General features: G+C 36.6%; 1 protein-coding gene across 2 annotated transcripts in view; it reads left to right on the top strand.

Moving 5' to 3' along the window:
- Nucleotides 1–21984, top strand: part of LOC148066052 (seizure protein 6 homolog) — a 156709-nt gene extending 134725 nt beyond the window's left edge. The window contains exons 9-18 of one of the 2 annotated variants that reach the window (XM_087806743.1): nucleotides 2683–2821; nucleotides 13009–13205; nucleotides 13664–13858; nucleotides 15151–15342; nucleotides 16298–16492; nucleotides 16558–16596; nucleotides 16660–16768; nucleotides 19979–20075; nucleotides 20368–20421; nucleotides 21580–21984. In XM_087806743.1, the coding sequence (XP_087662869.1) occupies nucleotides 2683–2821; nucleotides 13009–13205; nucleotides 13664–13858; nucleotides 15151–15342; nucleotides 16298–16492; nucleotides 16558–16596; nucleotides 16660–16768; nucleotides 19979–20075; nucleotides 20368–20394 (1190 nt within the window). In that variant the 3' untranslated portion in view covers nucleotides 20395–20421; nucleotides 21580–21984. Of the gene's footprint in view, nucleotides 1–2682; nucleotides 2822–13008; nucleotides 13206–13663; nucleotides 13859–15150; nucleotides 15343–16297; nucleotides 16493–16557; nucleotides 16597–16659; nucleotides 16769–19978; nucleotides 20139–20367; nucleotides 20422–21579 lie in introns of those variants that run through there. The other variant, XM_087806741.1, reaches the window with a different exon arrangement.
- Nucleotides 21985–23402: the final 1418 nt, after the last annotated feature.

Below are 23402 nucleotides of genomic sequence, written 5' to 3' on the forward strand. Positions count from 1 at the left end.
AGCAACGGTAGCATTAGTGGTAGCTTTAGCAGTAGCGTTAGCATTACCGGTAACTTTAACGGTGGCTTAAGCAGAAGCTTTAGCAGTAGCGGTAGCATTAGCGGTAGCTTTAGAGGTGGCTTAAGCAGTGGTGGTAGCATAAGCTGTGGCTTTAGCAGTAGCGGTAGCATTAGTGGTGGCTTTGGTGGTTGCTTTAGCCGTACTTAAAAAGTACTTCCATCCCTCGCTCTTCCACCGTGACCTCCGAAATAGCGCTATTGTAAAAACCAGAAATGAGAAAATGTCATCTCTCTCTCTTCTGTAACGGGTCACGGTCACTTGGTTTAGTTTGCACTTTTACAAGGTGTCTTCCCAAGGTGCCTGAACGCTCATTGTTGTGTGTTATTATGATTTTTCGTCGCACCATGTAAAAAACATGGCGTGGAAAGTCCATTTTGGTAATGCGGCGTGACTTTTACGACCCCTGGAGCACTTTTTTCATCAATCAGAACGATGTGTTCGGCAACAGAGAGCGACAGAGAATCGGCTTCTCGGCTTTGCCGTGTATTTGTATTTACGCCCTTGATTCATCTGTTGTACGCAGTAAAACACGTAGGATGTGATGCTTAAGTGCTTCCTATTCCTTACAAGTAGACACTACCTTTGAACACATTTTCTCTCCAGAGAATATCGTTTTGCATCAATTTTGAGCTATTTCACCAGAATTATTAGTCAACTGTTCGACTATGATTTTCTAAATAACTATCTTGATACTTATCTCACAGGGAGGGAGAAAAAGACATGGATTTCATTCAAAAATACAATTTTTATAGCTAGTTGAGTATTTACTACCATCAAGATAACGTTGGACATGATATCAGCTCTAAGATTCAATCTTAAAATCCATTTTCCTTCTTATCAATATATTTGTCCAGAAAAACTGACCTTTAGTTCCCGACAGTGGAACCAAACGAAAAATGTAAGAAAACAAAGTTGCTCAAATCATCTTTTCAATCAGTTTCTTTCTTCTTCTCCCTAGTGGTAAAACGGTGTAACTACAATTTCGGGAAAAAGTGTGGTCGACACAATGAGATTGTGACTCTTATTGGGTAATTTTTCGAATAAAGAAAAACATTTAGATCATGTACTTGAGCAATTATGGAAATTAATGTAATAGCCGTCTCCAACCTGATGCCGTAAAGGAGTTTGAGGGATCACGCAAGCGTCGGGTTTGGGGGGGCTTGCCTGGTCTTGCTGAGTATAATAAGCAGGAGTAATACTACGAAGCCTCGCAGAGTAATACTACTGAGCCTTGCGGAGTAATACTACGGAGCCTCGCAGAGTAATACTACTGAGCCTCGAGGAGTAATACTATGGCCTCTTCTGGAGCAGTACTACGGACTCTTGCAGAACAATACTACATACTCTTATGGAGCAATACTACAGACTCTTGCGGATAAATACTACGGACTCTTGCGGATAAATACTACGGACTCTCGCGGATAAAATACTACGGAGTCTCGCGGATCAATACTACAGACTCTCGCGGAGCAATACTACAGACTCTCACAAAGCAATACTACGGACTCTCGCCGGGCAATACTACAGTATCTGGCGGAGCAGTACTACGGACTCTTGCGGAGCAGTACTACGGACTCTTGGGGAGCAGTACTACGGACTCTTGCGGAGCAATACTACGGACTATTGCGGAGCAGTACTACGGACTATTGCGGAGCAGTACTACGGACTCTTGCGGGGTAACACTACAAACTCTTGCGGGGTAATACTATGGACTCTTGCGGAGCAATGCTACGGACTCTTGCGGAGCAATAGTACGGACTCTTGCGGAGCAATACTCAGGACTCTTGCGGGGAGCAATACTACGGACTCTTGCGGAGCAATACTACGGACTCTTGCGGAGCAATACTACAGACTCTTGAGGAGCAGTACTACGGACTCTTGAGGAGCAGTACTAAGGACTCTTGCGGAGCAGTACTACAGACTCTAGTCAAGCGAAATTCTACGGACTCTTGCAGAGCAGTACTACAGACTGTTGCGGATAAATAATACGGACTCTTGCAGAGCAATACTACGGACTCTTGGGGAGCAATACTACGGACTCTTGCGGAGCAATACTACGGACTCTTGCGGAGCAATACTACGGACTCTTGCGGAGCAGTACTACGGACTGTTGCGGATAAATATTACGGACTCTTGCGGAGGAAAACTAGGAACTCTTGCGGAGAAATAAGGAGTCTCACAGAGTTATAATAAAAAGTATTGCGGAGTAATACTACAGAGACTTGCGGTGTAATACTACAGAATACTACTGAGTAATAATAAGGAGTCTCACAGAGCACTATTTACTTTTGAGAAACTTAAAGGATTTATGTAGATTCCCAAAAAAACGTAATGTGATTTATAAGTTATGTTATTATTTTATAATGCATTTAAAATGAGTCTACGTTTTTTTGTCTGATAACTACTAGAATGTCTGTGCTGGGATTTTGAATGGAGACAGAACCCTCTAGTGGTTATAAAGTGCAACTACATCTAACCGGTTACAGTAAAAAAAATTATAAATTGTAAACCTTGCCACCCCTAGTGTGGTTTCTATGCTCAGGTTTTTTTTACTTCTGTTCCAGACCTAGAGTCTAAACGCCCGGTTCACGACTTGTTTTTTTCTTCTCTGGCGTGTCGCAGCCGTGTGCAGCGGCGAGATCACGGACTCAGCTGGCGTGGTGCTGTCTCCTAATTGGCCCGAGGCCTACGACAAGGGCCAGGACTGCATCTGGGGCATCCATGTGGAAGAGGACAAGAGGATCATGCTCGATATCCAAGTGTAAGTAAGATGCGGCGACCAGGTGTGGATTTCACTCAAGGAGGTCAGAAGGTTTGGAGGGAGGGATGGAGGGATGGCGGGATGGAGGGATGGAGGGATGGAGGGATGGAGGGATGGAGGGATGGAGGGATGGAGGGATGGAGGGAGGGAGTCGTACCGACACATTTCTTCCTCTCACATGGGAGTGTGTTTGTGTCGTTGGAGTGACTAATTAGATTTTTTTTTTTTTTTTTTTTGTCATCCAATGCATTAAATATTCCGTGTAGCTTCCAGCTCGCTCTCTGACCAGATTAGCCAGTAAGCCTCCGTACTCCCACTTCCCCAGCCACGTCTCGGAGTTGGCTTTGAAATGAATCTGCTCTGGCAGTGAACTACCCAGAGCCACTCAGCGCAGCCCAACTGTAAGACAACACATTTGCACGCAGATGTCCAATAAAAAAAAACTAAAGAAAAAAAAAACCCCAAAAAACAGCCACAAGAGTTTGTTTACTTAACCTATAACTGTAGTACATTCTCAGTCCCTCTAAATGTTCATATCCCATTTGTTATTGTCTTGCTGTGTTGACCTTAATGATGGTCCGGACGAATTAAATCTAATTCTATTTTCGAATATAATCCTGAGGCGTTCACAGTACAGACAGTTCAGGGAGGGTTAAAGACGAGCCAGAGGCAGTGGAGAAATTACACTAAATATTAGGGTTGTGTATTAGTAAGAATCTGCTGATATGATACTGACGGAACAAGGATGAATTTGTAATATTGTCGAGTACTTCACTCTGGTGTTGCAGGATTTACAGACCACATGACTCTTGACAAAGTCGTAACTGCTTTCATTGGTTTTGAAACCAAAATATGTCCAAACATCAGTTTTAAAAGCTGCTTGAGTCTATTGTATCCTCTCGTCCCCAGTCCTTAATTGTAAAAAAAATCCATATTTTTTTTATTTTATACAGACATTATGAACTCATGAAAAATAAAAATAAACGATAGCAATTGTTTTTTTCAGTGCTGTGGAAAATCTATACATTATCGTGGAAAAGAATATTGCGATATGTCGCCATATCAGTGTTTTCTAAAACCCATACAAAATATAGATCTAATGTGTTTCTTTCTGTTGCAAAAAGTCACTTAAATTAAAGATGTACCTTTTGTTTAACACTGAGGTCTCAAACTAGACTTCCCCCTGGGACTAAGACTCAAACCCAAGATTTATTAGGGTATTTATTTCTGTTATTCATTACTAGTCTCTAAATATTATTATTATTAGTATTAGTATTATATTAGTAGTATTTATTGTCCATTAAAAAGAAGTGAAAATAAAAACAGCATATTCCTTTTATGAAAAGATTAAACAAAACAACGACAAAGAATATAAAATAAAAGAATATTAAAGTTAAGTTAAAGTTATGTAAAATACAATTCAATTTATTGAATTATTAATTTATTTGAATTATTATTAATTTATTTGCCAAGTAAGGGTTAATTTTGCGAGATACGTTTAGTTGTGGCTCAATATGATACCAAAACAGACATGTTTTGCAATTTGTTCAAAACCGGTGCCATCATGGTACCAAATAACCACTTATAAAACTTTATAACAATTTAAATAAACTATATAAAAGCTTTCTTTCGAAATAAATTAACATTTTTTTAAATACTGGGCACTTACCTCTCATATCAAAGCTCTGAATGTGGACGTGTGGGTAGAGATGGACGGAGCAAATCTATGGAGAAAAAAAAAATGTAAATAACTAATAAAATCATCGATTTTTTTTTATAAATCCCAAATCCACGACAAATTGCAAATTCATTTTATTATTTAATGTTTTCATAATTTCCACGGAGATACCTTCGCATAAGAACAGCAAAAAATAAAACAACCGCTTAAAGAATGACTTTTAAACGCTTGGAAAAATAAAAATAAACTCACCACAAAGTTGACTCACAAGGAGCCCTGCAACAATATAGTCCTGGTATGTGTTAAATATCGCTAGTTTTTTAGGTTAATTCCATGTTTAAACTTGACTGAAACAAACGTCTTGACTTGCTATGAGTCAAATGCTAACCAGACTTCCGGGCTTTTTTCAAAATAAAACATTTTCCGGCCAGAAATCAACGCAAGAGAGACTATATAAAATACTTATAATGTAAATGTTCTGCTTTACTTCACCTGTCAATCATTAGAATGATCTCAATTATTCTTCAGAAAAATAATCCACATGTTGAAACCTAAACATCTAATTATTTTTGATGTATTTTTAGATTATTTTTTCATTTCTATGTGTTTTAATCTTATGTTGTCCTCTACATCGTTTTATAGCCTATCTTTTAAATATATACATTCGTACCGTATAAATATATATATATAATTTTCAAATGTATTCAAACATTTTTTTTACCTAATTCAAACAATTTTCAACTAAAAATCAAACCATTTTCAACTTTAGTCCAACTATTTAAAACTGAATTCAAACAATTTTCAACTAAAATGTAACTATTTATAACTGTAATCAAACAATTTATAACTGAATTCAAACAATTTTCAACTAAAATCAAACCATTTTAAACTCTAGTCCAACTATTTATAACTGAATTCAAACAATTTTCAGCTGTTATCAAACAATTTATAACTGTAATCAAACAATTTTCAACTAAACTTTAACTATTTTCAACTGTAATCAAACTATTTATAACTGTAATCAAACGATTTTCAACTAAAATCAAACAATTTAAAACTGTTATCAAACAATTATGAACACTAATTAAAATATTTATAACTGTAATAAACAATTTTCTACTGTATTCAAACAATGTATGTCTGTTATCAAACCATTTTTCAAGTGAATAGAATCCAATATAAAAAAGGAAAGAATTAATATTTATCAATAATCATGTGACTTTCCGACCCTCTTTCCCCTTTAACTAAAAACCTTTTATCTTTGCTCTTCATGTCACCATCTTGTGACGTCATCAGACTCCCACCATTACACTCAGCAACACCAGCCAGTTGTCGGCGTGTTCATCCTGGTCACGCACGCCTTACCAGGGTCGCTTCGTTACAAAAGCCCGGGCGCACTTTTCCCACCTTAATTAGAACGTTTTCTTTTGTTATCAGTCATCGGCGTGCACGCCGTGTTGGCAATTATGGCGAAGAGCGGCGTGAAGAGCGAGCGCTGATTAATTAATTGAGGACCAAACAGGAGGCTTATTAGCATAGAGCACGACTCCACGAGGGCTTCCAGCTGATAGTGGCACCTGTGGAACACCAGGAAACACACCTGACAACATGAGGAGGGAGGAGGACAATTACCTCAGCCCGCGGGTCACGCATGGAGGAGCGACGTCTGCTTCAGGAAGAGATTTTTTTCTCTGGTTACAAGGAGGACGAGACCGGTGCTGTGTCTCAAATCGCATACTTGCGTACTCAGAGTTAGTATTTTTAGTGCGTAAGTGCGTCTCAATTCTTAGTATGTGAAATGTAGTGCGCCATGCACACTAAATTGGCGTACTAAAACGCCCACAAAACTGAGTATGGTTCGATGGACACTAACCACCCTAAACAGCTGCCATCTTAATGACGTTTTATACGGAAGTTTCGCATATATATATATACTTATATGTATTTTTTTAGGTGCATTTTGAGCAGCAGTAGAAGGATGACACATCTTCGCTGCTGATACCAGCTTAAAAATCTCGCAAATATTTCGATTCTCATATTTTTTCTTTATTTCTTTTTCCAAACTTGCAAACATGCTGCCAGCAGGTGTCGATAGTGTTCCTACAGCTGGTTGAACTCATCCTTAAATAGTAGTAGAAGAAGATGTCACCTCAATTCCAGTGTTTGATTTGAGACATACTATCTGTGGAGAATTTGCGTACTAGTTAGTACTTACACTATCCTGATGCATAATAACTTCTAGTATACTAAGAGAAGTATGTGATTTGAGACACAGCACAGTGCTGTATCTCAAATCGCATACTTGCGTACTCAAAGCTAGTATTTTTAGTGCGTAAGTGTGTCTCAATTCTTAGTATGCGAAATTTAGTGCGCCATGCACACTAAATTGGAGTACTAAAACTGAGTATGGTTCGATGGACACTATCTACCCTAAACGGCCGCCATCTTAGTGACGTTATAAACGGAAGTTACATCATATATATATATGTATATTTATATATTTATATACTTACAGATGTATTTTCAGCAGCAGTAGAAGGATGACACGTCTTCGCTGCTGATACTAGCTTAAATATCTCGCGAATATTTTGATTCTCATATTTTTTCTTTATTAATTTTCCAAACTTGCAAAACATGCTGCCAGCAGGTGGTGATAGTGTTCAACCAGCTGGTTGCAACCATCGTTAAATAGTAGTAGAAGAAGAAGCTGTCGCGTCATTTCCTGTTAGTGCGTAGCGTCAGTGTTTGATTTGAAACATATCATCTGTGGAGAATTTGCGTACTAGTTAGTATGTACACTATCCTGATGCATACTAACTTCTAGTATACTAAGAGAAGTATGCGATTTTGAGACACAGCACAGGTGGATTGAGGGTCGGGAGGGTTTCGGTGAGACAAGAGAACTTCAGTCTCTAGTCCATCGTTTATATTCATTTATAATGGATGGTACTCTCTGATTACTAATTCAATGAAACCTGACATCATGAAAGACACTGTATCGTGATACAGTCTCTTTACTACTTGAACTCAAAGGTTTACAAGTTGGTTCTCAAAATTTCAAATGATTCCGGGTTTCATTGAATTTTTAGTTGTGATGGATTGATCAGGCCTCAAAAAAAACCATGTGGATCGATGGACACTTTCCACCCTTAACGGCCGCCATCTTGGTGACGTGGATGATGCTAAACAGAAGCTACGTTCTTGACGAAGCGTCTTCGGAGCAGCTGCCGACGTAAATGTCTTGAGAAAACACGTTGTTTCAATCGCCGAAATCGCTGCCATGTTTCGGCGACTGAAGCTGTCGAGTCATTTGTGTGTAGTGGCAGTGTCTGATTTAAGACAGTACTACATGCCGAAATCTGGGCACTGGGCAAATACGTCCGCTGTCCTAACATGTACTGTAAACCAGTGCACTTGGAGAAGTGCGAAATCTAGGACACAGCCTTTGATTTGAGACAGTACTACATGCCGAAATTTGCGCACTAGGCAAGTACGTGCACTGTCTTAACATATACTGTAAACCAGACAGTTACTGTCAAAGTGTAAACATTAAACTTTTTGTATTTTTAAAATGCTAAGAGGGTTTCCAGCGCCCTCCCCTGGGAAAAGTGAGCATTACATCACACTGCCCATGTTTTTAATTGTACAAACAGTAATGTTTTTCGCTCTCAAGCAGAACAAGGTTCTCGTCAGGAACGGAGATGAAGCGATAAGCAACTTCTGGGTGTATGACAGCGGAACCAATTTCGATTTTGTTCACTTTCTCCGGTTGTGCTGGATTCTTTTAAAAACTTGGCAGGTCCGGTTCCGTCAAACTTCTTTGAAGATGTAACAGAGCTGTCAAACGATTCCTTCTTTTCCTTTTTTTTTTCTACTCAGTCATAAAGAACTCTGTAAAGCGACAAGTCTGACTGAAAAATGTTCAAATAATTCAAATGTTTTTAGCACATACATACAGAATACAATATTCTAAGAGAAAGAGTTGAGGCGAGGACAGGCCATGGTCTCGTTGTTCAAACAGGGAAGTTACATTTTGGCATGTTTATTTCATAAAAACAGTATTTTTTTTGCAAGCTTTATTTACAAGAGTAAACAGAGGTGCCGTGTGGAAGTCATTCTGAATCACCATCTGACAGCGACAACAGCCGGGTTTCCTCCAGTGACTCCCCATTTCTGCGGTGACAGTCTCGACTCTCGATGTTGCCACCGGAGTTTCTTGACTGCACACGGAGCAGACAGATGAAGGGACGGGAGCGCTTGTGAAACTCCGAAGCAATGTCTACTGCAGCATTTTTTATCAGTCGCGGCAACAGCCGAGAAATCCCCCCCCCCCCTTCCACAATCCTGTCGAGACAAAACATGTGACACGAGGCAGGAAAGGGTGTCGAGCACTTCAAATGTGAGTCTGAAGTGACAGCCTGTCAGGGGTAAGTCCAGAACCTGGACTCATAATTGGAGAAGGGAAGGAGGAGCTACCAAAGACCCCAGTGATTGTCTTGCCCACCAATAAAGTATTTAAGTCTGTCTCTCTGGTAGAGGCCATGTCACTGTTTTCAACCTGGCTATCCTCACCTCAGAACGTTGGCCCAGAATCTCTTTGAGGCGGAACGATAGTCATTTTCCATAGTCTGGCGGATCTCTTCCCACATCCCAGTCTTTTCCACGATGAATACATGTTGATGACGCAGTAGTTCCAAAAGTCAGCAGCACTTCGGCTTGATGATTCCTATCACTTTGCCACAGATCTGGCTAACCGCCTCGGAAGTTGAGGCACCGAAGAATCCCATTCGGGCATAATGTCCCAGGCTTCCCTTGGTTTTTAATTAAAGCTTTTTAGATGTGGGGGTTGCAGATATTTTTGAAAGTATACCGTCCAAAAAATGCAGAAAAAGCAGGGACTGTGAATTGCTTATTGGCATGCAAGATAGGACCTCCTTACAGGGATGTCAAACTGGTCAAGAAAAGGGCAGAGATGGTGTAGGTTTTTGCACCGTCTCCGCCCTTTTCTGGACTAGTTGGACCCCTGTGCCTTACTTCCAATTCTAAGGTCAAAGGGACACTACCCTACTGACGTAAACGTCAGCGTAAATGTTCCGATTTGGGGGCTAAAGCAAAGCCAGATAATCCAACCCTTCTTCAGTAGATATGTACTTAAGTCTTAACGGTTTCTTAAGGTGAGTCATACTATTCCTACTTGTTTCTTCTCGTTCCATGTCCCATGAGTCAGTCTAGCAAACCGGGGATCCGACATCCAAAGCCCAATCCCCTGGTGGAGCCTGACCAGAATCCCTTCAACTGGTCTGGCTCCAGGTTGGGGTCAAAGTGACTCAAGGTTTTAGCAATCACTTTTTGGCTGGTCCCTTTTGTCCTAGGAGGCCCTACTAAAAGGGTTATACCTCCCTAGCTCCTTGGGAAGGGGTGGGCAGCCCTTCCTCAAAGACCAGTCCACTGATTACTCTCCTGATTCACCGTAGTGGTTAAAGGCCGTCCTCTTTATTGGTGGGAACATAAAACCGCCTTAAGGAACTTAATTTTCCCTGTTCTACGGTCATCATTTTAGTAGGAAATGTTTCTATTTGTAGGTCAAACTAACCAAGCCGTTTTCATGGCAGCTTCTGTTCTCCTCCCTGTCACTTGGTTTCACAGTTTGTGATTGCAGAACAATACTGTGATGTTGTTGCTAACAGCGACGGGGGGAAGAAAAAAAAAAAACAGCTCACCCCGCTCATTTCAGCAGCTGCCATCTATCATCCCTTTTTTTTTTTTTTTTTTTCCAGAGGAGAAAGGCGTCACATATCACCAAGTAGACAGTAGAATTTGTTTACGTGCGCCTCGTACTTTTTCCCCGAGCTGGATTCATCATCAGTTATTTGCTGCAGTAATTGAGATACGGTCGCGACTAAGACAACACACATATGTCTGAACACCGTAATTAGAAGCAGCTTTTTTATAAAAGTGTGGAGTCGAGAGCGAGACGGAAACGCTCAGCTTTTAATTACCGCCGGATTTACATCAAAGGCATCGTGGAGGAAGGTGAAAAACAATCAAAACGAACAACAAAAAAAAATACATTTGTTGGGGTTAAACATACATCCGAGATTGCCGGAATTAGAAGCCATTATCCCGCATGTTCATGGTGTCACACTCCGGTGACTCTACATAGACGCTAATAATCCCGACTAAGCTAAATTCTGGTCTTTGATTGAACAGCTCCTTAAAGCGACAGATGGAATATTAAGCAGTTGAGACGGGAAAACAAGTTTGTTTTCAGAGCTTGTTAGATGATCCGTCGATCAATCACGATGAGAGTCATTAATGAAGATGCTTGAAGCCTTCTTCAAACCTAAAAAAAAGCACAATTTATTGGGTGGAGACTATATTTTGCTAAGCGTGATCCATTTTCCGTGTACATAGGCGATGAAAAATCCCTTAACTGTTGGCGTTACAAACTTAAAAAAACAGAAAAAAAAGCTTTTTTTCTGATCCAACTTGGGATATGAGCAAAACTGTCAGTGCTGTGGATTTTGTTAAATAAACGCAGAGATTTTGTGAGATCTCTTGTGTGCGTTTTCGGAAAAAAAACCAAAGCTTTATCTGCTCAGATGCAACGTCGGAAATATCGGCTGGAAGATTCCCAGCAGGCGACAAGTGACACAGCCGCTAACTGCCGTCGGCTACCGCCCACATTTCGGAGTCTATTGTTATCACTCGATTGTCAAAAAAAAAAGTGGCTCCTGCAGCGAGTTCTGTAAACTTTTGAGCGCTCCGCCCTAACACACACACAGCCTATTAGATCACCTGGGAATTGCAATTTTCCCTCTTGCCATCCTTCGTGTGTGAATAAATGTCAAGCATTAATAATGCCTTAAAAAGAGGGCAGGGGCACATAGATCACTGAAAAGGAAAAGGTTAATGCATTCTTATGAGATTCTGTCAAACTGGTGGAGCTGCTTTCTGCTCAATTCAATCCATCAACATCAGGCTGATATATGTCACATATGCATACTCGGGAGTCCACCGTAATAGCTTTATTGTTTGTTTATATTTGCACTAAATCAATCAAATGTGTTTACAGGCAGTCCTGGTCTATTTCTCATCTGTAGTGGTTGTTGTTTGTTCGGATTTTACATTATATTGTGATATTCTATAGTGCATTAAGATGCAATATTTAATAATGGTAGGGCTTTGGTAAAATTATCATAAACCATTCTGAGTAGTGATAGGTTAATGCAGTTTCATGAAACAGATGAGTTTTTATAAAACATACAAGGAGGGTTCATTAAACAGACAATGAGTTTTAAGGAAACAGACAATGAGGCTTCATAAAAAAGATAATAGGGTTTCATGAAACAGATGCTAGGGTTTCATGAAACAGATGATGAGGTTTCATGAAACAGACGATTAGGTTTCATGAAACAGATGATGAGGTTTCATGAAACAGATGATAGGGTTCCATGAAACAGATGATAGGGTTTCATGAAACAGATGATAGGGTTTCATTAAACAGCTGATGAGGTTTCATTCAACAGACGATGAGGTTTCATGAAACAGATGATCAGGTTTCATGAAACAGCTGATGAGGTTTCATGAAACAGACGATGAGGTTTCATTAAACAGACGATGAGGTTTCATTAAACAGACGATGAGGTTTCATTAAACAGACGATGAGGTTTCATGAAAGAGACGATGAGGTTTCATGAAAGAGACGATTAGGTTTCATGAAACAGACGATTACGTTTCACGAAACAGACGATGAGGTTTCATGAAACAGATGATGAGGTTTCATGAAACAGGCGATTAGGTTTCATGAAACAGACGATTACGTTTCACGAAAGGCGATGAGGTTTCACGAAACAGACGATGAGGTTTTATGAAACAGACGATGAGGTTTCATGAAACAGATGAGGTTTCATGAAACAGATGATGAGGTTTCATGAAACAGATGATAGGGTTTCATGAAAAAGATGATAGGGTTTTATGAAACAGACGGCGAGTGATCATTTGGGGGTATTTTAAGATCTACAATGTTTAATAATAGTAAGATATTAATAAAAATGTATATTTGTTATTTAAAATAATGCTATTGAGGTTTCATGAAACATATAACAACGTTTCATTAGACATTGCATGTCCATGTGGGATAATTTAACATACACCATACAGTAATAGTAAGAACATATAATATTGGATAAAAAACTTCTGAGTTGAAACTGCAAATTGTTTTAAACCGTTTAATAGCACTTAGTTGAGTGTTCCTCAACTAAGAACACCAGTTACTGAGCTCTCAAACCTGACCTGCTTCATGAAACATGATGAGGTTTCCTAAAACAGTTACTCTCATATTATTTTAGAATAAAAGCACTACTTACTGACCACTGAAACACCACATGCTTCATGAAGCTTCGTTAGATGTTTCATGAAACATGATTCAGTTTCCCGACACATCACCACTTCTAAGCATCGACAAGTTCAAACTAACCAACTTCCTTTATTGTGTAATTTTTTCTAGACTCAACCTCGGCAAAAATGACCTGCTCACGTTCTACGACGGGGACGACCTCACCGCCAACATCCTCGGCCAGTACGGCGGCAAGAGACCTCACTTCAAACTCTTCACCTCCATGGCCGACGTCACGGTCCAGTTCCAGTCGGATCCCGCCACCAACATCTACGGCTACAACAACGGCTTTGTGGTCCATTTCTTCGGTACAATTCTTTTCTTTTTTTTTATCGTCGGAATCTGAAGCTGTAGAAAGTGGCGACTAATTAGAGGCATTCGCTTCCCGAGTTCCTGTCTCTGTATCCGCGGATTCTTCTCCCTTGGCGTGAAAAAAGAAACAACAATGGCCGTCACAAACATCAGCTGTTTCCACCCTGTGATTTCATGTTAATGCTCATGTGTGCAGCAGTTAGTGAGTCACAGATAGACTGATTCCAAACCACATGCTGCTTTTTTTTTTTTTTTCGCACACATCACACGTCTCTGTTTCCCTTCCCGAAAACCACAGCTGCGTACAACACAAACAATGGAGAATCTAATGTTCCCTGCAGAGGGAACCGCTGCCTCTATCATCTTTATGGAACCCTGTTGAGTCCGACAACCTTTCGATCTGATCCGGGGGGGGAAAGAGAAATTCAAAGTCTTCCATCTTTCTCTCCGACAGAGGTGGCCAGGAACGACACCTGCCCCGAGCTGCCCGAGATCCCCAACGGTTGGAAGAGCACCTCCCACCCCGACCTCATTCACGGCACCGTGGTCACCTACCAGTGCTACCCGGGTTACCAACTGACGGGATCGGAGATCCTCATGTGTCAGTGGGACCTCAGTTGGAGCGGCGACGTTCCGAGATGCGAACAAGGTGAGAATATATATATATATATATATTTAACATGTTTATTTTTTCGACTATGGTTCCTTATTTATAAATTTGAACTTTGAATTTTAAAGTTGAAATTAAAAAAAAAGGTATATTTTTGGTAAAAAGTCATGCTAATAAAAAAATAATATATATATATATTTTTAGGAATAAAAAGTGTACCTGTTTAAATAATTGATTAAAATAGTGAGATTACGCAGTCATTCGAAGTTAGAATAATAAAAAATCTAAATTACTTTCTATGAGACATGACGGGTAAATGTCATTATTGTTAGTATTAAGGTTTAAAACATGGAGATCATGGTAATAAATAGCAATAACAGGACTTATAATAAATGGGAAATATTTTTGGAAAAGAATGAAGGATGAACAAACAGAAATACATGTAGAAATGTTGTATAAAGTGCTCTATGTAATTTTGTAGATATTATAATAAATACAATGAATTTAATTTAATTTGGAATGTTATAATGGAAATAAAAAGGTTGAAAAAATCATGGAAAAATAGGCTTACTATGAGAAAGAAAGTTGTTCTCCTTACATAATTGATTAGAAAAGATAAAATAGAGATACAAGGTCAACACAAAAGAAAAAAGAAAACTCTGAAAAACATTAAATACAACATAATTTGATATAAGAATAAAAAGATAAAGAGGGAAATTCATTCAATCATTAGATTTAGTTGAAAGAAAAGCAATAATTCATTTTAAGGTTCAGAAAACAGACAGAAAAAGCAGAAATACATGTAGAAAATGTTGTATAAGGAGCTGAATTATTAGTTTTGGACATTAGACATAGATAAAAAGTAGTTTATTTAACAAAAGTTAATTTTGTTATATTCTTATTTTGAATGTTACGGTTAAAATAATAAAGCAAATACAGGATTAAAGATCATGGTAGTAAAAAAAAAAAAATGGACTCAATAAGAAATGAAATACTCTGTATAAACAAAGTCAGTGAAATAAAAAAAACATCTCAAAAGCAAAATGTCATTATAGTTTGTTTAAAGTAAAGGTCTTTAAAATACATTTTAAGGTTAAAATAAAATGTATATCATAGCAATAAGAAGGTATAAGAGGAATTCCATAATTAGGAATTATTCTTGAACAAATAAATAGAAATACATGTAGAAATGTTGAATAAATAAATTGTCAATTGGAAATAAATGAAAGTAAAAACAATACATTTTGATTTAAGTGTTACGATCATGAAAAAATCATCCGTGATCCAAAAGATGGTTTCACACTAAGATGTTTTTCAACCCTGTGCGTCAGTCGTGACATGTCAGGATCCCGGAAACGTGGATCACAGTCGCAAGGTGATCGGAGGAACCCGCTTCAGCGTCGGCTCGTCCGTGCAATTCATCTGCAACAAGGGTTACATCCTGTCGGGCAACAGCCTCCTCACCTGCTACAACAGGGACTCGGCAAAACCCAAGTGGAGCGACCGGCTGCCCAAGTGTGTCCGTGAGTAGATTCCCTAAACCACCTCATAAGACTCTTAACTGCTTCATGCATCATTTATAGAACCATCTTTTAGTGAGGTTTCCAACCCTTTTTTCCTTCCTTCCATTTCCTTATTGTCTAGTTAGTTATACGGTTACTAATCTGTAATTACACATCAACACTTTACCTTATCTTTACTTTAAGTTTCACTTACTGTATCAGTGTTGCATAGAAACTATCAGTTTTTATTACCAGTGTAAAATTTGTTAACTGGTCTTAGTCATAGTTTGAGGATTTATTCTGAAAAAAACCCAAAATAAAAATTAAACATATAATGAATCTAACTTTTTGTTCAATAAATAAGGATTTCAATTTAGAGGTTTTGAAAACAGGAATGATAATTGAAAAATGATATAGATAAGATAGATAAGATAGATAAGATAGATACGATAGATAGATTATTAATATTATTATTTAAAACGTATCAAATCGTAGAAAAGTTCCTAAAAGATAAAGAATAAAAAGGTGCCATTTTTCATCAGCAGAGGGCGCTCACGGTTAACCTCTTTAGGTGAATACGTTTCCTTTTTTTGGTAAATATAAATATATTCAAGAAAATGTAAAGGAGAAGCTCGCTTTACACTAATAACCAATTGTGAAATTATATATTTTAAATTATATTTAATTTAAACAAAACCTTAAAAAGAGAGTTAAAAAAAACGCTGAAATTTACGGTTTAAAAATAATTAAAACCTTTTTTAACAAAAAAAAACAAGAATATGTAGTAGAGGATTCTGTCCACGTGACCAACGAAATGCTTTTCGGCCGTAGGTTAAAAAAACAAACAAAGTATTAAGAGAATTATAGATATTGCGTTTACATTATTCTACCACTAGAGGGAGCCAGAAGCCACTCTTTCAAATCCGAGGGGCTTTAAAGCAGGAGGTCAATCATTATTGTTTCTCCTCATCCACAGCTGAGAAGTACGAGCCGTGCACGAATCCCGGCGCCGCCTCCACCGGCGTCCAGAGCTCCGAGAAGGCGTTCTACCAGGCCGGAGAGACGCTGACCTTCTCCTGCCACGCCGGCTACGAGCTCCGTGGCGGGGCCACCATCTACTGTGTCCCGGGTCACCCGTCCCAGTGGAACAGCACGCCGCCGGACTGTCGAGGTACTTGGATCTGCATTGGATGACGTCTCTGGATTCTGACGACGTCTTGTTTCTTTTTTTTTTAGCCTCCACTGTGAAGTTTGTGAATCAACACAAGCTTGAAGGTGAGTTGAAATGGTACTAAAATATATAATATATAATTCTGATGATCCATGTTTTGACAACAGCTGTGAACATGGACTACAAGATGGAGGGAACCAACGTGGTCCTCGCCGTTTTGGTCCCGACTGCGATTGTCTTGATGCTCGTCCTCAGCGTTTACGTCTACTTCGCAAAGTAAGGAGATGAAAAAAAGGAACTTTTACACATATTATTTCTGTCGTGATGTTGATTTTTTACGTTTCATTAACAGGCGGATTCGTTTTCATGAAATAGCTGATTAGGTTTCAATGAAGGCAACATGAAACAACTAAATTAGGTTTTATCAAACAGCTGATACAGTTCATGAAACAGCTGATGAGGTTTTAAATGCAGGCAGCAGATACGGTTCCATAAAATATCTGATTATGGTTTCATGAAACAGCTGATTATGGTTTAATTAAACAGCTTATTATGATTTAATTTACCAGCTGATTATGATTTCATTTAACAGCTGATTATGGTTTTCATTGAACAGCTGATTATGGTTTCATTAAACAGCTGATTATGGTTTCATTAAACAGCTGATTATGGTTTCATGAAACATCTGGTTATGGTTTCATTAAACAGCTGATTATGGTTTCATTAAACAGCTGACTATGGTTTCAGTAAACAGCTGATTATGGTTTCATGAAACAGCTGATTATGGTTTCATGAAACAGATGATTATGGTTTCATTAAATAGCTGACTATGGTTTCATTAAACAGCTGACTATGGTTTCATTAAACAGCTGATTATGGTTTCATTAAACAGCTGACTATGGTTTCAGTAAACAGCTGATATGGTTTCATTAAACAGCTGATTATGGTTTCATTAAACAGCTGATTATGGTTTCATGAAATAGATGATTATGGTTTCATTAAACAGCCGATTATGCTTTCATGAAACAGATGATTATGGTTTCATTAAACAGCTGACTATAGTTTCATTAAACAGCTGATTATGGTTTCATTAAACAGCTGACTATGGTTTCAGTAAACCGCTGATATGGTTTCATTAAATAGCTGATTATGGTTTCATTAAACAGCTGACTATGGTTTCATGAAACAGCTGATTATGGTTTCAGTAAACAGCTGATTATGGTTTCAAGAAAAAGCTGATAATGGTTTCAAAAAACAGCCGATTATGGTTTCATTAAACAGCTAATTATGGTTTCATTAAACAGCTGATTATGGTTTCATTAAACAGCTGATTATGGTTTCAAGAAAAATATAATTATGGTTTCATTAAACAGCTGATTGTGGTTTCATTAAACAGCTGATTATGCTTTCAAGAAACAGATAATTATGGTTTCAGTGAACAGCTGATTATGGTTTCAAGAAAAATATAATTATCCTTTCATTAAACAGCTGATTATGGTTTCATTAAACTACTGATTATGGTTTCAAGAAAAATATAATTATGGTTTCATTAAACAGCTGATTATGCTTTCAAGAAACAGATAATTATGGTTACAGTAAACAGCTGATTATGGTTTCAAGAAACAGCTGATTATGGTTTCAAGAAACAAATAATTATGGTTTCATTAAACAACTGATTATGGTTTCAAGAAAAATATAATTATGGTTTCATTAAACAGCTGATTATGCTTTCAAGAAACAGATAATTATGGTTTCAGTAAACAGCTGATTATGGTTTCATTAAACAGCTGATTATGGTTTCAAGAAAAATATAATTATGGTTTCATTAAACAGCTGATTATGCTTTCAAGAAACAGATAATTATGGTTTCAGTAAACAGATGATTATGGTTTCATGAAACAGCTGATTATGCTTTCAAGAAAAATCTGATTATGGTTTCATGAAACAGCTGATTATGGTTTCAGTAAACAGCTGATTATGGTTTCAGTAAACAGCTGATTATGCTTTCAAGAAACAGATAATTATGGTTTCATGAAAGAGCTGATCGTGGTTTCATGAAACAGCTGATTATGGTTTCATTAAACAGCTGATTATGGTTTCATGAAATAGATGATTATGGTTTCATTAAACAGCTGACTATAGTTTCATTAAACAGCTGATTATGGTTTCATTAAACAGCTGACTATGGTTTCAGTAAACCGCTGATATGGTTTCATTAAATAGCTGATTATGGTTTCATTAAACAGCTGACTATGGTTTCATGAAACAGCTGATTATGGTTTCAGTAAAAAGCTGATTATGGTTTCAAGAAAAAGCTGATAATGGTTTCAAAAAACAGCCGATTATGGTTTCATTAAACAGCTGATTATTGTTTCATGAAACAGCTGATTATGGTTTCATTAAACAGCTGATTATGGTTTCAAGAAAAATATAATTATGGTTTCATTAAACAGCTGATTGTGGTTTCATTAAACAGCTGATTATGCTTTCAAGAAACAGATAATTATGGTTTCAGTAAACAGCTGATTATGGTTTCAAGAAAAATATAATTATCGTTTCATTAAACAGCTGATTATGGTTTCATTAAACAACTGATTATGGTTTCAAGAAAAATATAATTATGGTCATTAAACAGCTGATTATGCTTTCAAGAAACAGATAATTATGGTTACAGTAAACAGCTGATTATGGTTTCAAGAAACAGCTGATTATGGTTTCAAGAAACAAATAATTATGGTTTCATTAAACAACTGATTATGGTTTCAAGAAAAATATAATTATGGTTTCATTAAACAGCTGATTATGCTTTCAAGAAACAGATAATTATGGTTTCAGTAAACAGCTGATTATGGTTTCATTAAACAGCTGATTATGGTTTCAAGAAAAATATAATTATGGTTTCATTAAACAGCTGATTATGCTTTCAAGAAACAGATAATTATGGTTTCAGTAAACAGATGATTATGGTTTCATGAAACAGCTGATTATGCTTTCAAGAAAAATCTGATTATGGTTTCATGAAACAGCTGATTATGGTTTCAGTAAACAGCTGATTATGGTTTCAGTAAACAGCTGATTATGCTTTCAAGAAACAGATAATTATGGTTTCATGAAAGAGCTGATCGTGGTTTCATGAAACAGCTGATTACGGTTCCATGAAACAGCCGATTATGGTTTTGTGTAGTAATAAATACATTGACATTGTAAATATTTTAAACAGTAATTCAAATATTCTGTTCAGAATATTAGATATAAATATATAACTTGGCTTTAAACATTTTTGAAATATTCATTTCAGGATTTGAATTTAAAGAATGTTAAGACCTTCATTATTGGATATCCGTCATGGTCTTGTCACCTTCAGGGATTTTTTTGTGTGGAAGTAAAGAAGCAGAAAATAGTTTTATATCCCATTAGTGTCAAAAACTGTCAAACCTTTCAAACAGTTGCGTGTCTGGCATGTGTAACGTGTGCGTCGCTCCTCAGGCTTCAGGGGAAAACCATCAGGATGCCGACGTCCTCGCCGCCGTATGACAACATGACGGAAGAATCAGCCTTCGAGAACCCGGTATACGAGAGTGGAGTGAGTACAGACGCCGTGAACATGCAGGACGTGGACTCACAGAACACCAGCGTCTTGTCCTGACCCGCTTCCATCTGTCCATCATCTCACCCCCCCAGCAGAAGGCGACGTCCATATCCTCCCATCATGTCACTCTCACTGGAACGATTCATTTTTTGAGGAAAAAACATTTCACTCTCCCAGCCATTGACGTCATTTCATGCGATTGTCGTGTCGGTTTGTGAGTCCATACGGTTTGTGTGTAGATGAAACTAGATGATAGATCCTGTTGTTTTTGTTGTTGTTGTTTCAGCACTGGCACAATCGGTCTAGATACTAAAAGTGTCCACTAGAGAGCAGCAGCGAGGTGAGAGCTCCTGATGTGATGCTTTGTTAAGCATGTTTTTATTGTTTTGGGGGTTTTTTTGGTCTATAAGAAATCTCTCCAGTATGTTTTTGTTTTTTATGGAAATATTATGGGTTTTTTAAGCATTTTCCCAAGGATTTATATATTCTATATTGATTTATTTTTATTAAATAATCAAATTAAATATTATAAAAACAGCTTGTAAGTATACAGCTTGATATTCTACTTCAAATAATTAAAACATATATATATATTTTAAATAAATTAAATATATTATATCCAATTAAGAATAAAAATATATATTGTTAACATAATTCAATAGAGGATGAATTAATTGAAGATACTCACATATGTTTTAAATTAAATTATAAAACAAGAAATCAACCTTTCAATTCCACAATTATTTATTGTACTTGTTTAAAAAATGCTTAAAAAAGTTTTTAATGAAATATTTCAAAGTTTTAAAACATGTAAATGTTAAATTCAACCATTCAATATTCTGGCACGGATATACCTCCATACAAAAGCCTCAACAGAAAAGGCTGGACTCGGAAGACTCATTTAGTTGACGGACCGAGTGGCAGAGGAGAAAGCTAGTGAAAGATTTTAAAGAAAGAAAGTTGATACTTTACTAATATATTCAGAATTAACGTTAAATAAAGAGGCATTTTATCATTTTTAACTTAGTTTTCCCAACTTAATTTGACTTTAAAATTAGACTTCTGTCCCTGGTCCGGCATCAATACGAGTCCCCGTAGTGACTTAACGTTGTTGTTGTGCGTTTTTACTTTTTCATTTTGTAAAATATTTTATTTTCAGACATTTCTTTTATGTTTCATTATTTTTAATAACAACTAATCAAACAGTTTTATGTAAGTAAAGGTACAAACATGTATTTTACGTGCTACTAAATAACATAATTACATTAATAAAAACATTATAATACTTGTTTATTTATCTTTATAAAGATAATGTATTATATTTTCTTTCTAAAAATATATATTTTTACCATAACAGTTAATAATTTATATATGTATTTATTAATAACGTTTGTATTTTTGGTGATCCAAAGGAGCTGTCTTTGGTCCTGAAATCTTTCTGAACTGTAATCACGACTTTTAATAATTCCCCTTTTTATTCATGTTTTCTATGTTTCAGGAAACTTGAAAACTAAACGGGGAACAAGTACCTGAGACATGACGTAAAACACAGACTTGTTCAAGCTTTGCCTTTCCAGGAACCCTCTCTTCACTGATTTCCCCTCCTTTTTATTTTTCTCTCCTTTTATTTGATTTCTTTTTCTCTCTGTGTGCGTTATTGTAGATACATCTTTCCAACAGTCACTTCTGCGATCACCATGGTAATATTTTTATAACTGCTGATGGCTGCCGGTGATTTTTGAGAACTTTTGGAATTTCCCTTAAAACGGAGAATTGTTTGTCAAAAAGGAGAGAAACGAGGCTTCGGTATTTACGAGTTTTCCTGGTCATAAGAATTTGCCTTCACTGTATTTACTTTGTGTGTCTGACCCTTTGTAAATAAAAATCCTGTCCACAAAAAAAACACCTTTCATGACTCGTCTGTTTAATATACTCTGTCAATATATAAAGTGTGCAGCACCTTTATTAACCACTAGATGGTAGCAGAGACAGTCGCTTGTCAAATTCGATATTAAATGTAAAATTAAAACGATACTCACTCTTTCAACTGTTCAGATAGTCGTTTATAAGACGCTCAATATTATTTATTTGTTAAATATTATCTTTTAAATTGAAAAAAAAGAAAGATGTTATCTGTTGCTGTAGTACACAGGTTACGCCACTAGATGGAAGCGACGTTTTAAATAATGTTTTTCAGTATATTAAAAAAAAAATCAAACATCAAATTAAGCCACGAAGAAGACAATTCATAAAGAAACATCATGTGAAAATTAAAAACATTATCTAAAAGGTAATTTTTATAAATGAAATTTATTAGGAAAAATAATAATTTTAATGATTGCTCAGTTCATTATATGATTCACATATAATTCGAAATAATAATAATCAAACGTATAATTAAAAAATGAAATACAAACAAAAGCAGCATCAGAAAAGATCTGCATCTAATATTTTCTTCCACCTTACAACACTAGATGGAAGCAGCGACCTTGGATTTTGCTGCCAAATACAAAAGAAATAACAATAATGTGCGTGAAATATTCATTGTTTTGTGAAAAAACAAAACAAAGATTATTTATTTTATGGATCTGAATATGACCACAGATTACAGATGGATTATTCTGATAAGTAAAATGATGTAATTAAACCGTAAATTATATTGTTTTTTTTAATCATAAAACAAAACTAAAATATAGTTGAAAATATACTAATGAACTAATAAATCTATGTTACAAACACCAACAGTGCCAACAACAATTTATTGTACGAAAATCAAACATTGTTAATTTAGAAAGTATTCAGAATATTGAAAATTTTTAAAGATATAACAATAAAAAAGAACCCCAATAAAAAAATGTTAAACTCATCTTAAAGTGTTTTCCACTAATTTTTACCAGTATTCAATAATATTTTTTAAATAAACTTGATTAATATGGGCATCTTTACGTGTCAACAGTCACTGACTGATGTAACAAAAAAACAAGAATTAAACAATAGAGAAGAAATATTAACTAAAATTGGACTCAACAAAGTGGAAGCCAATTAGAGGGCAAAGCATGCATGACATAGAACATCAAAAATGTTAACGATGATCAAGGTTTTGAAAAAACATTGGCAAATGCCATAAATAGTTTATAGTTATGTGATTATAAATTTAATTAAAACGTTAAAAAAAATATTCACACGCATTCAAAACTCGGACTCAAGGTCTTCACTGAATACAAACTCAACATTTCTGTACCAGCAAAACACATATGAATGATTGATGGACAGCTGCCAATGAAACTTTTTATTCAACAGCACTTTTTATCCTTAATTTAA

Source organism: Callionymus lyra, chromosome 14, assembly GCF_982586985.1.
Source record: "Callionymus lyra chromosome 14, fCalLyr1.hap1.1, whole genome shotgun sequence".
In the NCBI taxonomy this organism is placed as follows: domain Eukaryota; kingdom Metazoa; phylum Chordata; class Actinopteri; order Syngnathiformes; family Callionymidae; genus Callionymus; species Callionymus lyra.